General features: G+C 38.0%; 1 protein-coding gene across 1 annotated transcript in view; it reads right to left on the reverse strand.

Moving 5' to 3' along the window:
• Positions 1 to 110: 110 nt before the first annotated feature.
• The window catches only part of LOC104909955 (disks large-associated protein 2-like), a 50,550-nt gene continuing 32,450 nt past the window's right edge, over positions 111 to 18,210 (reverse strand). The window contains exons 3-4 of the mRNA XM_010707856.3: positions 16,869 to 17,080; positions 111 to 1,551 (exon numbers count right to left, since the gene is read on the reverse strand). Coding sequence (XP_010706158.1) covers positions 1,329 to 1,551; positions 16,869 to 17,080 — 435 coding nt within the window. The 3' untranslated portion in view covers positions 111 to 1,328. The remainder of the gene's footprint in view (positions 1,552 to 16,868; positions 17,081 to 18,210) is intronic.

The raw sequence follows: 18,210 nt of genomic DNA on the forward strand, positions 1-18,210 counted from the left end.
AGAAAATTTGGGTTTTCATGTAGTAAATAGGCAGCTCTTAAAGGTAGTTTTTAACAATTCCTTAATCGTATAACTTCGTATAATGTATGCTATTACGTAAGTTTATTACGTTTTTTTTTTTCCAAAAATAGAGTTTGATAAACATAGAAAATAACCAAAGCAGGGTAATGAAAACCAAGGCATGAAAATGATGAGGACAGATTCCACAAGGGAGCTATGAAAAGAAAAAGGGTTTGGAGAGTGACTGACTGACAGTTTCTAATGCTGGTATGTGCTATACAAGATTATAGTTAGATTTATCTCACATAAATTACGGAACTTGACTGAAGGGCATTAGTCAGGCAGCTACTACCTCTCAGTGCTCTACAGTCAGTGGAGACTGACAAGCACTTCCAGAGGGCTCTCAGCGCACTTAGGGTGTGCATTGTCCTGGAAGAAACTCTTTCACTCCATTAACTTTAGAGGAAGATCTAGTTGTTGCCTCAGTTAAAAGCCTCAAGTAAGATGAGCTGAATCCAGGCCTGAATAGTCATGCAATACAAATTGAATGTGAATGAGTTAAAAAATTGCTCTAAAAGATATATATTTTCTTAACATAAGCATTGCACATAATTAGCTACTATACCCTTAGGTGCGCCACAAAATGCTCAAAGAAAAGTAAAGTACGTATCTGAGAGGAGGGCAGGATCCTACTCTCACGAAGCAGCCCAGGGAAGAAATGTCACAACCAAAGAACATGAAGAACATTGGAAATTGTATGTAAAGTACTCTGTTAAGCAGAATATCCACATACTTTATAAGGCTGTTTGCACTTCAGGCCTGATTCAGATCTCACTTCATCATGAGTTAGTACTAAATAACAAATCTAAAAACAGCAGAATGGAAAAATGTCGCCTTTCCTGTATGTAGAATAATTGATGGGACTTATTCGTTGACCCAAGAAGAATGAAGGGATTGAATTAAAAGATGAATCACTGCTCCTTTGGAGCATAATTATTTTAATCGATATTTTAATCTGGCAACCTGCATTTATTGAGATCAGGGTGGTATTTTCAGAGGATAAGTTTTGTAGGAGTGAGCCTTTTATGTTGTCTGCATCTTCTTAAGTATTTAATGCGGACTGAAACTGAAAATACCAGTTACTTTTTTTTTTTCCTGAAAAAAAAAAAGGAAAATGTTGTTGTGTGTTATTTTGTGTGTCCCTTTGCTTCTAGTACTGAATATTTTTGTTGAAATTATGAACAAGGGTAACATTCTTTAGAATCAAATTACTTTGACAATCCATATCCTCAGTTTGATATTACTTCAAACAAACAAACAAAAATCAACTACAACCATCCACTAGCAGCAACTCTTGCATCTGTGATTAACCTAAAAGAAAAGTTACAACAAGAATTTCCCACCTGACTAACACAGCTGGCCTGACTGAGCGTGCTCACTGCTCTCATATAGCTCTGATTCCTTGAGCGAAACTTTGGGGAATTGTAGTTTGCAGAGGGATCCAGGTTGTGACCCCCAGGCACGTCACTTGCAGTTTGAAGGTAGCTCTGACTACAAAGGAAAGAGGAAGAAAAAAGGAAAGGATGTAAAACTACAGATGGAATCAATTAGGACACTAAAGACAGTATTTTGTACATGATTCATAAATCCATTCCCCAGGGTCAAAAATGTCTCTCTGTAAAGCATCATAGATCTGCTGTAGTGAAATACTTTAACACAAGCACAGAATCTGTCTGCAGTTCTGCTACCTGAAATTTTAAGAATCTTTGCTGTATTTAAACATCATCAATCCTCCTGACTATTAACACTGAACTTTACTCAAACAGAATGTGTAGGTCATCAGAAACAAGAAACAGAGCTAAAGCATAAACCAAAGTAACAGAAAATATCTCCTCATAGCTAACAAAATCTGTTATTTGTTATCTGTTCTTCATCAAGTGCTAGGCTTCAAAAGACCTTTTATCTCTTTACCAAAGATCAAAATATCTTGTGTTCGGTACAAGACTAGTAAGGGATTCAGAGCACCTGCATAAAGCTCCAGAAATGCTGTTCTTGCAACACATCTCCCCGTTTAGAGAACTGGGACCCTAACACCATACTGAATACCTTCAAATGCTTTCGCTACAAGGCTATGTTAGTCTTCATGTTATACATCAAATATATTGATTAGCTATCATTCCGGGAACGTAAAAGAAGTAGAAGAAAAGAACTGTACTTTGCTTTGAATACAGAATTAAAAAAAATTGAGAGTTATGAACAACGTTTATCTGAGATATCAGAACCTCTAAGAAGCCATATTTTAGGAGTAACATGTCACTTCTCCCTAAACAGCAGTGCACAAATTTATGAATATTTCAGAAAATTTGGGTTTTCATGTAGTAAATAGGCAGCTCTTAAAGGTAGTTTTAACAATTCCTTAAAGGTAGTTTTAACAAAAACAGTTTCTGTGAAAAATGGATCTGTGCCAGTGAAATATCTATCAGTACTGGCAATGCACTTTGAGTCACTCAGTGCAGCAGCGGCTGTGATATGTGCCAGGGCTGTTGGGAATTTCCCCATGGAAGGGCAAGTTTCTGCTTTGGAAGGACCAGACCACTCCAGCAAATAAGAAAGCCACAGGTTCCACTCCATGTGCAAAGTAAGGTATAAACCATGAATTAACTTCTTGTGTTTATGAAATTTCAAGCATGACCATAGGCCAGTGCTTGAGGAAGGACTCATCAGACTTCCTTGAGGAGTGGGTCTAGATTTGAGCAATCCATGAAGAACACTCAGAGGAATCTCAGGCCCTTTGTCATGACTTTGACTAAAGCAGCAAGCAGTGCTGAGCTCTAGCTCCCTGTGCGGCCATTTCCTTTGATGTCAGACATGTAAGATGACTCAGTGTCCCTCACATCACCAGCTGCAAGAACAGATGGGATTTACAGACTTCCTGACCTTACACTTGGAAGATCTATTTTGAATGTTCCATGTGTAATTCCTGCCTTGGTCATCTCAGGCTCAGCACAGAAGCTTTACTTCCTTGGGGCAGCTATCTGCTTCTCTAAGATGGGCTGCCTGTTTCTTCTTCTTCAAAGAAAAAGAAAATGTCATTTATTTAAATCTTCATGCGAGGCAGACTTTATTTTCTGAACTCTTAAGACATTTCCCTGGAAGCTATGCTGTTTTTTTACTTCCTGATTTTGCTTGCCGCCTTTCATAGAATATCTCCTTAACCTCAAGACAGAGGTAAACTGTGTAGAAACTATGCTATATCTGTTGAATCAAAATGAAAATGTATGAGACTGATGCAGGCACCCGAACATCGACTAATTAAATCATTACTGTCAAAATGACTTGCAGATTATGGTAGGTCTCTGATAGAGGCTCTGATTTGATTTTAGATTATGAAAACAGGAACTGTAATCACTTTTTTTCTGTTCCCATAGGTGTGAAGACAAATATAAGAGATTAGGCAAAGTGATATAGAGCCTACCTATCTATATTGAATTGTTGGATGTAACAAAACCTTTTTTCCTTTGTAGGCATCAGGCTGATGATTGTCACCTGCTTCGTATCATCTTGATTCTTTTTATATGCTGTACTAAATCTGCCTAGTATTGTTAATTTAGTATTTTTCAGAACAGCTTGATAAGTCACTTCTGGACCTTTTGCTTGTCATCAGGTGATAAAATCTTGGATTCTGAGTTCAGAAGCAGTTTGTGAATGAAAGGGGTATTTGAGGTATTTGTTAAAACCAGGGCAAAATAAAGAAAGAGGCAAAATAATTAAATTGTAAACAAATAATTATTTTAACAACTATTTTAAAAAACTGGCTCCTAATAACTGGCTCCTTTGCTAAGTGATTTTGATGAAAAATAGTATTTCTTTATGGAGGTACTGGTTCCTCATGAAGTATTACTATCATTAAATACAAGCAACAATGTTTACAACAATAATTTGTGAGAAGAATAAGCCCCATATGCCATGGTACTGCTAAGCAGCTGAATTTTGATTTATGAGTTTGGACATTACATGGTAGTTAAATAATTTTCATTTATCAGAGGAAAGCAATTTATTCATAGGGCTCTAACAAAATAAAAGAAGTGTTACATATATGAGGCTGTAAAAGCAATTTCACATTTCTTCAATTAAAACTTTGAACTCCTTTCTGATAAAAAGAAATGATTAATTTTCATTTTTAAGATATACATTCAAGTTAATCCTCTAGGATAAATGTCTCAATGCATAATAAAATTGGCAGTCGTGTTATAACCATGATCCAGAACCAAAATGCTTTAAACTCAAAAGTTACATAGATATATTTTTTTCAAATATCATTACTCATTGCTCAAAAAACTTTCATGATTGCCAATAATGCTATAAAATCATACCATATGTGACATTGGTAAAAGCTGGCTTTTTAATGGCAGCCACTCTGTTTATAAACTCGGCAACAAATTTCTTGACCTTCAGTTCCAAAATATCACAGCTCTACCAACTTCCATAAAAGAAAATGATTTTCTTTTATGCTCTGCAGTAAATGGTATTATCAGCTAATTGCTAATGAAGACAAACATGGACGCATAAAATGGTTTGACAGTTCATCTCCAGGACCACAAAACAAATGCACACATTAACATCAAGTAGGTGACTGCAAAGTTTGGTACTATGGAAAGAGAGGAAGAGACTAAAAGCAAAAATTAAATTGGTATGTCAGTCCACTTCTCACTTGCTTTTTAAAACAGACAAGTTCTTAGGAATGGATTCCTCTTTAAAAGCTTTTTTTTAATTTGTTTGTTTGTTTGTTTGTTTTCTTTTTCCCCTCAAGGGTTGCCTTCCCTTTACCACTAGATTCAGAGAAAGTCCACAGAAGCTAGGAGGAAATCTTTTTTGAGATGTCTCTTAGCTGAAAGCGAGGTTCAAAGACTCAACAAACTTTTGGGTATAAGGCAGTCCCATGTACAGACACTGCACTCCTGACAACATCTAATCTAAAAGGAAAGCGTTAGGAGTCCCAGTGAAGACAGCCAAATTTGCAACAGCACTTTCAGTACGAGACAGATTGTGTGAATGTATTCAGGGAAGAGAAAGTATCGTATTATAACAGTCAACTACAGCATGGGATGCTTATCTGGGATAGTATACCTGATAGTATATCTGATAATATGTCTCATATATATCACCCTGACAAAGAGTGAACAAGGAAGAAATTAGACTGCATATTTGAACAGAAAAAAAAAGTAGGTGAAGAATAAAGGAAGAGACAATAGTCCAAAAAAGAGTACTTAGAAGTTTCTAGAAGTCTTGCATTACAGCCTCCCTTATTTGCTTTCCTCTAGTCTGCAAAGCCTCAGGCCTCTACATCCAGACCTCATATGCCCTGCAGCGCCTATCTGAAAGCTGCATTTTCCTTCAGCCCTTGAGTTCACATATACAAAAAAAAAAATATGCATTCAGCTCTCCTCTCTTCTTGGTCAACCCAGATCCTACTCTTTCCTGCTCCCTAGACCCCTCTCAATTCCCAGCCCACAGTTCTGTTCAAGAGCTTTCAAAACATCATCACAGAAGCCAATAACCTCTGTTACTTTAGACCTAAAAGCAACAAAGTATGCTGAAAAAGAAAAAAGAAAAGGAAAAAAAAGACTTTTTTGACTTTCAGAAAACACATTTTCTTCTGTTTTTCCATCTCTTGTAGCCATCTTTAAAAGGACTACGAACCGTGAAGATGTAGGAAGACATTTAAATTTACTTATTGTGATCAAAAAGCATTAGATGATATTTAGATTAGATGGAGGAGTACATCTACGTCCCCTTATCTTTTTTACCCACTTATCCTGTTGTAACTAAGACTTGAAAAAATAAAGAGCTATTTAGAACATGCTTTAATAAATGGAACAGTCATGTAAGCTAATGCAATAACTGCAGTAAAGCATTAACTAATGGTAAGGGAAGGAATCTTATTTCCTCATCCTTGGCCATCTATTATTTAGCCATTTATTTCCTCTGTTAACAGCACTTTTTAAGAGGAGTAAAATGTTTAAGTTACTTTATTCTAAATAACTTCCTTTTTTCTTTTTCCAGAATTTCACTGTTCTACCTAACTTTTGTAAAGTTTAAATGACTGTGCACAGTGCCTGAAGCAGCCAAAGAACTTCAGCATAAATTGCTGGCTGATTCCTGGTGTTCTTGCTGTGGTCTTTACTACAGCCCTTTGCACTGCTCACTTGGTTTGTCATTTTGTGCAGCTCTGAGTTAATGCTTTGTCATCACTGAGCTCAGCTGCTGATGTGACTCTTTTTCTCCACGAGCCTGTGTCATTTCTATATGACTAGCACTTTTGCAAACTGGACTTAGAGCATTCAGTACCGTACAGTGACTTATATAACAATTGGATGTTCTGCAGAAGGGATGTCTTTTGGCCATTTGGCTAAAAGATGTCTGATATGCATGATAATAAAACATTATCGTTTTCCTTTTAGGACACCCTGAAATTCCAGATTGAGTAACTGACTTGGTCTTAGAGTTTATAGCTATGCCAGAGTCCAAGTAAAACAAACAAATCCCTTAATGTCTCCCAGCAAATTCATATTGCTGGTAGCAGTACTTGACAGTGGAGAAAAACGTGTTATATCCAACCTGAGAAAGAGTTCTTGGTCACATTTTTCTTGTGCTTATTTACCTGTATATTATCTACAGGTATGAGCAATTTATATCATATACTTTGTCACAGAACCACTATCTTTGTTTAAAAAACATGAACATAATGCCAACCACACAGCAAATGTGATAAATCTGTCAAGTTTATTCCTCGATCTACTCACATACTTTCAAGATAATGATCATCCCACAGAATGTTCACCTTCCAGTGCACCTTGGGTCAAGGAGATATCAAAAGTGAATTAATGTCTTCACAGGCCCTTAAAAGTTGCAGTAACAAAGTCACCTTCTGATTCTGAAAGGGCCTATCAAGTTTATTAAGAGAGCATCGGATATAAAGAAAGTCCATTTTCCATCAAATTAACTTTTGGAATTGTAATATTCGAAACCCTCACGTTTTTATTTGCATGATCATGCCTGCATTTGTCAGAAAATCTAAGAATGAATGGGAACATTAAGGTAGGTACAATCACCTCTGTTTAAATCAGCACATGCAATTCAGAAGTATCATTCTGGGACAAAAAGATAAAATTTGTAGAATTCATCTCGGGCACCTAAAAGGCAGGTGCATTAGGATTAGCAAAGTAGCGTAAGTTATCACAACCTGTTTTATTGAGAGATTTGCATTTCAATGGATATTCATTCCTCTATCTGTATCTATCTAAACTATGTCTCAGTAGGTACGTGAAATAACTCATCAAATAGAATCTAATGATTAAGCTTAGCTAGCAGCACCATTGTACAGCAGCTGCGAGTCACACTGCGTCTCTGTGGATCCCTGCTGAAATCAATAGAGCTCTGCACAGGGGCACAGATGTGCCTTCCTGCAGTGCAATGGAGAACTCTGAGCATCGGCATTAAGTCTGATTCTCCCTTTGGAATAATGCAGTTATTCCAGTTCCTTGAAAAACTGAAAGTACACATAAATTTGGAGATTTATTTGCAGTGAAGAATTTCTTTTTTAATATTCGTCAGACTGGAGTTTCTCTTTGATCAGTGACAGATATTAGTATTTGGGCCAAAATAAATTTTAAGAGGCCTACACATTTCATCGACACATAGCCTTTCTTAAAAAATGTGTCTGAAAGATATCCAGGAGACAGTGGAGGTTTAAGTTAGATATTAGGAGGAAGTTTTTCACACAGAGGGTGGTGAGGCACTGGAACAGGTTGCCCAATGAGGTTGTGGATGTCCCATCCCTGGAGGCATTCAAGGCCAGGCTGGATGTGGCTCTGGCAGCTTGGTCTGGTGATTGATGACCCTGCACATAGAAGGGAGGTTGAAACTAGATGATCTTTGAGGTCCTTTTCAACCCAGGCTATTCTAAGATTCTGCAATTTGATCTATTACAAGAATATGTTAGGAAAGAGTTGGAGACTGCTGATGCCCTCCTGATGAAATATTTACTAATCATTGGAAGGAGAGAACCTTTCCTGTCAGTAAGGAGTTACAGATTTAGTACCATACAAACCAAAATACAAGAGGAAATAATCTAGAAGAGTTAAACAGTCTGATGTTTTGATCACTCTCTGCAAAAGTACAGAAGGTGTAGGCTCAAACAAGCCTGCTCTCCAAAACTTGCAGAATGTGGATATAATAAAAAGGGTCTCACGTGGGAAATCTGAACCGAAAGCTATTGTTTGTAAGAGGTGACAGATGTGCACATATACTTAATCGTAAAAGTCTTGTCCCAGCATCCTATACTGAGCAAACTGGTCAGCAACAAAGAAACTCAGACAGATGTTATGGCAAAAACTTAGAGATGTTTACAGTACCACTATCAGCAGCTTAATTTAAACATGCATGTAAGTCCACTGAAGCCAACAAGTATTAAGCAAAGAAGTGAGTTTCTGACACAGAGTTTGATGACATTGCAAGACTATGGAATTTCTGAGAAGAGGAAAAAAAAATCTAAGCAAACCATGCAGTAGAACTAGAAGAAATGAAAATATATACAATCTGTGCTAACAAAAAGCACCTTATTTTTCAGATCCTTACCTGAGATACAGAAGTATTTCTATATACATACTTTAGAGTTTAATTCTTTTTTGAGCTAAAAACTAAACAAATGAGAAAAGCTGCTCTTGATTCAGTTTTTCAAATGAAATATAGAAGCAACATATTCATTAAAATCAGGAATTACTAAAAAAAGTACAAAAACCAAATCACACAAACAAACAAAAACAAAACTGAAATAAATTTTCTCTTGGATCTAAATATTTGCTCTTGTCTTGTAATCTTACCATGGTTTCACCACAACACATCACATAATTGCATCTTTATGACAAAAGCCTCATTTATTCCTGTGAAGACTCTGCACTTTGTTCAGACCTTCAGAATTCCCTTTCTGTCCCTAATCCAGGGTAATAGGTTTCAGCCCTACAACATAAAGCTCATATATAATACAATAAGGCAAGTGATCTGGTTCAATTACTCCCTGGATTTCAGAAAGACACTTCTGAAAGGCAGCTTTGCTACTTCTAAGAGAACAAGGAGTCTTACAGCGCTTAAGAGAATTTCCTATTATTCTGCTGAGGAAGAAAGGATAGGGACCTTCTTCTGACCCCATAAAAGATGCCTCCTAGGTAGACAGATGACTAGTTGCCCTTCATCAGCATTCCTTCTTAACCCTGTGGACTAATCTAACCCAGATCTTATTGACTGTAGCAGAGAACACTATCACTGTGCCAGTGGCCCACTGATTGCATTATTAGTTGATAAGGCTTTGTAATTAGGCCTCAAACTCTCCTCAGTAAATCTCCAATTTCACCCCTCAGAGACTCTGAGTAGATGCTAGTACACTATAGGGCCTCAGAAAGCTGCTAATGAAGTGTGTAATGAGGCTTTTTGGAGTCAGAAGATTGAGGAAAAACACAAGAAGAAAAAACACGAAAAGACTGAGGGAAAACAGAAGATTGAAGAAAAAAAGATAAATAAAAAGCATATAAAAGGTGAGGATTACTTTTCTAGTGACTTTTCCCACCTCTTCTATTCAAAATGTACCTTAGAAACAGCTCCTAAACCATTCCTACTTTAAAATACTTAAGATTTAAGAGTACATTGAAGTTTACTCTTAAAAATTACAACAAAAAAAGGCTTGCCTCTGTAGTTTGCCACAATAAATTTCATGGAAATATGACACATTTCTCTAGCTGCATTTAAACTCTCAACTGTGAAGTTCCTTGCAGCATTCCTATTCCTCTTCTTTTGTTTTCAGTTCCTTATGTTGTAAGTGTGCTATGGTTACCATACATGATAATAGAGGGTAAGAGTATATTTTTAAATGGAGATTTCCCATTCTCTTAGAGGATCTTTTGGTATTTCATGCTTCCTGCTGAGTCAAGCGCTCTGGCAGATAAGTGCTATCACATCTTGTTCTGGTTCAACCCCTCTTTATCTGTACTTTGGCATGAAAAATGGTGCCAAAATGGACTCTGTAGAACAGAACATGTGCACATGCCTTGAGTCATAGTTCATAGATACTCAAGTCAGCATAAATTAGTATGAGCACAAAGAGATGAAATCTCTCCATCTAAAAAAGTGCAAGGGCAGGGAAAAATTACACAGATCATTGTTTTAATTTGGTGTAACTTTAAGTCCAGAAAACACTTGTGGGTCAACAATTTCAGGTCTAATTCAGACACATCAGCTGAAACTGCTAAATAAAGTAGTTTTATATTGAGGAATCAGACTACAAAGGAAAGTGGCTGAAATGTAGACATGCACAGTGTTCTTCAAGTATGCTGTGGGGTTTAATAAGACCCAACAATGCTGCTTTTCTCCATAAACAAGATCTCACAATAAACAAGCACTTCATGAAACACTTCAATAAGGGGCCACAACACTTCAGAGGAGAAGAGAGGGAGAACATAGCCAAGAGAAAAAAAAGAGCATTGCTATTCTACCATGGCAATCTACCAAATTGCCATGGCAGATTTCCTGCCTCACTGAAACACTACATTTGTGTAGTACCTACCACATAGATACTTATAGCACCTATTTACATACCTTTCTGTCTGCTTGTCCATTTACTTAATGTATCTGGACTACCAGCTACCACTGCAACGTCTGCCATTAGAGAATCAAGAAACAAAAGTACACACTGCTGTCACTGTTTTTATTTCATTGTAGCTTAATCTATTTTATCTTTATGCATGAGGTTTCTAGTTTCCCATGAGTCAGAGCATAATGGAAATCTTCAGCACAGCACGATCATTCATTTGCGTAAGTGATATCAGTATGATCTTCAAATGGAGCACGTTTGCTTTGGGCTGAGTGCTATTGTTATCCCTTTTGATTAAATGGTTAGACAGCTTTCAGTCTTCCACAGCACTTCAAAAAGGAGATAGTGAAAACAGAACTAGCTACTTCTACAGGGCTACCCTGTTCATTTACATAATCAGTGTATTAAGTCCTCTTTTCCTGTATACCAGAAGCATCAAATGACTAAAATGTTGTCTTCAGTCATATAATTTTTTTTTCCATCATGTAGCCCAAAAGCTTTATTTTTAGCTTTCCTTTCTGATCACAACATTTCTGATGCTTCCATCTCTCAACTTTGCTTTTGCCACAAATACAGAAAAATGACATTGACTAGGTTACAAATTGTGTGGGGCAGTCTCTCTTCCAGGGTTCCATGAAACTTGTTCAGGATTGACATTCCCTTTGTTTCAGCTAACAATTCCATTACTTGTTCAGCTCTCTGCACTGTTACTATAAATGAGAATACCTGGCAGCACAGTATACACCTTCTACATTCTATATTCTGCAAACTGCTTTCCATCAGAGTTGATGGATCGACTGTATGAGTTTCAATAGGGCCAAGTGTCAGGTCCTGCATTTTGGTCACAACAACCCCAGGCAACCCTACAGGCTTGGGGAGGAGTGGCTGGAAAGCTGCCTGATGGAAAGGGACCTTGGTGTACTGATGGACAGTCAGCTGAATATGAGCCAGCAGTGTGCCCAGGTGGCCAACAAGGCCAATGGCATCCTGGCTTGTGCCAGGAATGGTGTGGTGAGCAGGACTGGGGAAGTCATCCTGCCCCTGTACTTGGCACTGGTGAGGCCCAACCTTGAGTACTGTGTTCAGTTTTGGCCACCTCAGTACAGAAAGGATGCTGAGATGTTGGAGCAGGTCCAAAGAAGGCCAACAAGGCTTGTGAAGGGCTTGGACAATATGCCCTATGAGGAGAGACTGAAGGAACTGGGAACTCTGGGAAAAGGGAGGCTGAGGGGAGACCTTATTGCTCTCTTCCAGTATCTGAAAGGTGCTTACAGCAACAGCGGGGTTGGTCTCTTCTCACTGGTGACAGATGACAGGATGAGGAAATGGCCTCAAGACAGGGTAAGTTTAGGTTGGATATCAGGAAACACTTCTTTACAGAAAGGATTGTTAAGCACTGGAATAGGATCCCCAGGGAGGTGATTGAGTCGCCATCCGTGGATATGTTTAAAAACCGTTTGGATGTGGTGCTCAGGGATATGATTTAGCAGAGGGTTGTTAGAGTTAGGGTAGAATGGTTAAGTTGTGGTTGGACTTGATGATCTTTTTTTGGTCTTTTCCAACCTGAGCGATTCTGTGATCTATGATTTGAACTCCATCCCCAATAGCTTCACAGCACAGTAAAAAATAATGGATTGAATTGAAAAGGCTTGCTTCACCTCCAACACACACATATATGCTCAAAAGATACTGAATCTGACATCTAGAAGATTTTTTATGCCTTATCATAAAGCAAAGTAACAAAATACTAAAAAAGAAAAAAAAAATTAAGCATGTTTCCCTTGTGATTCTCAGTAATTTCCACAATAATGGCACTTCTGGAACAATTTCAAGAAAGCAAAAAGTACAAAGAAAGCAGATTCAGATATGTGTCCTGTCTCCAGCACAGCAAGCTTTATCGTATTATATTTCACTCAAATGTAATTTCGAAATAATAATAATAAATTACATTGGCCTTTGACTTGATGTTATAGAAGTGAATAGCATGACATGCTACTTATTCTTTTGAAACAGCATTCACAAAGAAAGAGTTGAACTGCATTTATCTTCGGTGGGTAGTCTATAGATATCTGGATGCATTTAATTTTTGAAAAATCCAGCAAAATTTGAATCACTTAGACTACATCAGAAATAAGTCAGGTTTGTTATCTGACCCTTCGGCCAACTGATCCGCATGATTAAACTTTCTTATCTTGTATTGAGGGTGATTTCATCCAGCAGGGTGAGTCCATGCAACATGCCTGGGTGCTGCCTAGCAGCCAGCCTGGTGCTGGGCTGCAGGCAGGCTGGGATGATGCTGGCTGTGCCAATGATTTGATAGTGGTGGTGATCAGATGGTAGTGTTTGAGTGCAAGCCCTGCAACTACCATCTGTGTGGAACAGAGGAGGGCAGACCCTCAACTTCTTTTTCATTTCCATTTGGACTAAAATATGCTTCTTTCCAAGAGCTACTTAAAATAAATGATTTCAGAATGTTAATGGTCCTATTAAATCAGTTACGTTTACCTCCTTGTTATGTTGTTACATAAAATTATTTACTCAGATACAAATATGCATTTTTATTGTTCATGAATTTTTAATGTTTGATTTTCTCAATCTTTGAGCAACATGAACCAACAAAACAGGGGCTTACTTTGGTCAAAATAGAAATGGAATTTAAATAGGAAATAATTCCTTTCAAAGATGCCTGATACAACTCAGAGGAGAAACATGCACACACGGCAACATTACGTTTAAGGTTAAGTGAAAACTTGTCCAGTTTCCATTTTAGCCTATTCAGGATAGTGATAAAAAAACTAGGTGCATTCTTACGAAACCCTCCTATTGAAGCAAAAGCATGTTTTTATGCCAATGAAACTATCAGTATTCATATTGCAGGTTTACTGGTGCTCTTCCAGATTTCAGTTCTGAGCTATCCTGCCCATTCAAGCAAAGGACTAAGAGACTAAAAGCCCTATTTTATTTCTGTGCATTAGCTCCCTCCATCCTATAAACAAGCTAAAAAGCAAGCTAATGCAGCTGACATCTTGAATTATGTAATTTCTCATAAGACATGCCAGTCACGTTATTTAGTCCAGCTATACATGCAAGAACGCTGTTCAAAAACTTCAATTCTGGCTCAGCAGTGAGATCAGCCTTGCAAAGGGCAGTCAGCATGCAAGGAGGATTACTGAACCATGTGGGATGAGGGAGGAAGGCTCCATGACCATCACCACTTGCTATACCCTTCATAGTGATCCAACTGACTTTACAGGGACCCGCACTGACACAGTGACAGGGAAGGACTGGGAGGAGATGGCTTTTGGTGAAATCCCAGGTTTTGGATCATTATTTCATCGGTATTTCTGTGAAACAAGAAATTTTCTGTCTGCCTGCTTGCCCAAAGTACTGCATAACGTCAAGGGCTGTTGGAATTTGCAGGTTTTTGCAAGACAGACATTCAAGAATGAGGATAGTTCTGACATTTCTATCTGAAGGTCACACAGGAAAAACTCTACAAGGCAGGCTGGCAGATTCAAGGTACTGTCCCTCAGTTTAAAGCAAAAATGAGGATTTAAAAGATACATGAGCAACAGGTCAGATTCTCAGTTATTTCTAGTGCAGCGTTTATGACAAATTGTCAACAGATCCCGAGTAGTATTTCACAGTATCACAAAAACTATCCTTTTCCTACTGCAGCTAATGGTTTCCATGCCAATAAATCTTTGGGGGCCAGGAACATGCACTGCTGTCAACCCAACTACACTGCATCAGCATTGCACTGGGGTTTTAATCAACAATGTTTTGACCAGTTTTCCATGTATCTTCATCCATGACAGCACGCCTACATCTCCAGTTCTGGAGCTGGATCCCATAATCCACCTACTCAGTGACACTGATCTAGCAGATCCTTTGTCCCTGTCACCTCAGAAAGTTAAATCGGACAGGATAACCTGTATAACAATGCAGTATCTCTCTTACAAGAGGGCCAATTTTAAAGAAGCATAAGGATTATTTTGTCAATAGTTGGCAAGCACATGATAAGGCAGAGTCAAGAAAGCAGAGTTAAGCTCTGATAGAAACTTGGCTTTCCCCTTTAGTCAATGGATAGCACTGGGGCTCCCTGACACTTTGGGATCTAACTGGTGTGGTCCTTCCTGCTCTCCTCTGATTCAGTTGCTATGTCTGTACAAATACATTAACAATTACCTACGCCTGTTCTCTGGCCTTGAAGCCAACTGGCACTGTCTGGCTATAACCACATTGCTGTACTTTTTTACCCTTCAAAATAGGATGGCTGCATCCAAACTGCCTTCTGGGAATGATCCTGGGCGTACACTACCACCCAGATCAAGTCCCAGCAGTGGTTAAGGAAGCACTCATAGGCCCAAATGACAAATCTGAGAGAGACCCCTCTAAAACCCGGTCAGTCCATGTGGTCAGATTTCAGTGCTCAGGCCTCTGCTCTGGCACTGTTTAATTTATTAGCAGAAATACAGCTTGTCAATGTGTGAAAGCTGACTACCTCCCCTTTGCCCATTGCATTCAGAAGGGTCACTCTTGGCAAGCCCTGGACTTTAGATCTCCCTTATTTATCCCTCTGGGATATCTGACCCTTTGCAGGACCCACAGCTTTCACAATCACTTACAAGAAAATCCAAGATAGAGGAATTCACAAAATAAGCCTCTGCCATTGCTGAGAAATTATGGGCTCCTTACCCTGAACAACCTCTACTCACCCCCTGATGCATGACCACTCTCTTTGTTTCCCAGAGACCTAGAGAAACCATGACTAAACCAATCACTATAGCCAGTGTGCCTTAAATTCAAAATCAGCCCAGACACAACAACTAAGGATATAAATATATATATTTGAATGTTGATTCCAACCACTACCTTTAAGCTCTTACATTTTGATCTTTGGAAATCAACCAGGTCTGACAGCAGTATTTAGATAAAAAGCCAATGGTCCCACCACTGGAGCTACTATGCTAGCAAATCCTTCAGATGCACATTCAGATTTGGCTCAGTTGCGTAAACACAGGCCTTTTGCATTCTTTGTGATGCCATAAGTTGTTCTGAATGAGTTTTATCAGAGCAATCTCACTTCACAGTATCTCAGACATTTTACAGCATCTCATAGTACAAACATTGTTCTGTATGCATTTGAATAGAAGCTATAGAATCACATAAGAAATTGTACAAAACCACTGTTCTCTTCAGTAGCAGAGGAAGCTGGTGCTTTTCTTCTAGATTGCAAGCTAAATAATTCAATCTAATTAAGTCAAAAGTATTTTTTTTTTGCCTAAGGTTTCTGTTTTGTTTCTATTTTATTTTATGAAAGGATGAGTCATTATGATATATTGTGCATGGTATTATCAAGAGAACAATAAACAACAATCAAAGGTTTCACTCTTCATTTCTTCTTTTTATGTATTTCTTCCAGGCAAAAAGATCAACTTTCTGAGCTGTGAGAAACACCCAGCCACATTCATAGAAGCACATTGCAAATGTGGCTACCACTTTCCAGTTGTGTTCTAAAGAATTACAGTTTATTTAAAATGATACATTGAAAGGTTGAAGAGAATATAAACACAAACATACAACTGCATGTTTTCCTATATTTTTTAAAATTGTGCTAGTTATTTAATAGGTAGTATTAAAGATGCAATGAATGAAGAAAAGAACACAGAACAGTGGAAAACAAAAAAACAACAATAAAACAATAACAAAAAAGCAGTCGAACCAAAGCATCTACAAAGTGTTAAATGAGTATTATACAATATATCGGATACATAAAAAAAGCACTGTACTGATAAGATTTAAGGTGCCAAACTTACGCACAATCATTTGCTTCTTATTACAGCTCTTACAGAATAGTGTATTTTCTATTTCAGAAAAAAAAAGCAAACCAAAAAATCCCGAAGAATTATAAAATTATCCTCCTAAAAAGAAAGACTGAGATTTTTAAAGATCTCATATGAAGATAGATATATTTCCTTCAGTAAATATAATAAGCTCTTTCTTAAGTAATACCTTTGTTACACAAATGGAGGAAGACAGCAGTTTTTCATCCGCTAATCAAGAGAAACTGTAGCTAATTTAAAACTAAGTAAGACAAAGTTAGCTTTACCTACAGTATAATCTTTTCTTACGAAGAATGATCACTATCAGTAAGACACAAAGAAAAATAATCTACTCATGGAAGTTTTCAGGAAGGGTTATAACATGGTGTAGTAAAACTTACTTTTGATGATCTCCCAGTGGTCTTTGTCCAATGGATTTTAATAACGACTCGGGTCGAACTGCTAATTTTGGTGATGTCTTGGGGCTAGTATCAGAGTCTCCACTTTCTTCATCTCCCATAGCCTTAATATAGCTCCCGCTTCTCATTCTTCTGCAAGGAATCTCTTCATCTTTCCCACTGGCAGGGTATCCTCCCCATTCATCCTGAGGTACCTAATAGAGACCATCAAACACAAATGCAAAACATGCATTGTTTTCATATATTTAAATACTTCTTTCCATTTTCCATTTTATACAGAAAAGTTGTGATTTTTTTTTTCTTCAGAGAAAAATCACTTAGGAAGAAATTTCTAAGGGCCACAAATGATTTGGGAACTTACTTTCAATATCAGGATGGAAAATTTTAATTTTATAAATGTTGGAACCTCAGAAACAATCAACTCATTGGTTGTGAGCTTTGTTGCAAGGTCTACATGTACATATGCTCTAAATTACAGGAAATCTTGACCTCTTAAAAGTTTGGATGCAGATTTTCAGCTGATAAACAGTAGGCTGATCGTATGTCAGAGACAGAAAACTCACTGAGGTCTTTAAATTAAGCTAAGCCACGATTTATGCATAAATGAATACTATTCTGATTAAGGACAAACTTATGAAAAAGAAAAAAAAAGCAAATGTGGCAAAGGATTTTTGTTTTTGTTTTTTTAATTTAGCAACTGCTAAATGCTTCATAGAGACTGTAACATATCAGGAATGCAGCGAGTTACTAATAATACACTGAAGCTGGAGCTGCTTTCATACAGTTGGGGTGGTTTTTCAAAAAGTAAATCTAGTGGTCAGATGATACATATATAGAATATAGATATGTGTCTATACTACAAACTGTCAGAGACCTGAATAGGAGTAGTATTTTCAATTTCCAGTGAAACCAGCCTTGTTTAAAGCCTTGCATATAAGCTCAGCAAGCATGCTTCTGTACAGGTTATGGGCTGATCTGCTGCAAGGGAGCTCTGCAGAGAAGGACCGGGGTGTCCTGATGGACAACAGGTTGGCCATGAGCCAGCAGTGTGCCCTGGAGGCCAAGAAGACCAATAGGATCCTGGGGTGGCCACTCTTTACAGGTCAAAGGAGGTGATCCCTCCCTCTACTCTGCCCCGGTGAGGCCACATTTAGAATACTGTGAACAGTTCTGGGCTCCTCAGTTCAAGAAAGACAGGGAACTTCTAGAGAGAGTCCAGTGGAGTGCCACAAAGATGATGAGGGGTCTGGAGCATCTTTCACATGAGAAAAGGCTGAGAGATCTGGAACTGTTCCACCTGGAGATTACAAGGCTGAGAGAGGAT

Source organism: Meleagris gallopavo, chromosome 2 (genome assembly GCF_000146605.3).
Source record: "Meleagris gallopavo isolate NT-WF06-2002-E0010 breed Aviagen turkey brand Nicholas breeding stock chromosome 2, Turkey_5.1, whole genome shotgun sequence".
Classification (NCBI taxonomy): Eukaryota; Metazoa; Chordata; class Aves; order Galliformes; family Phasianidae; genus Meleagris; species Meleagris gallopavo.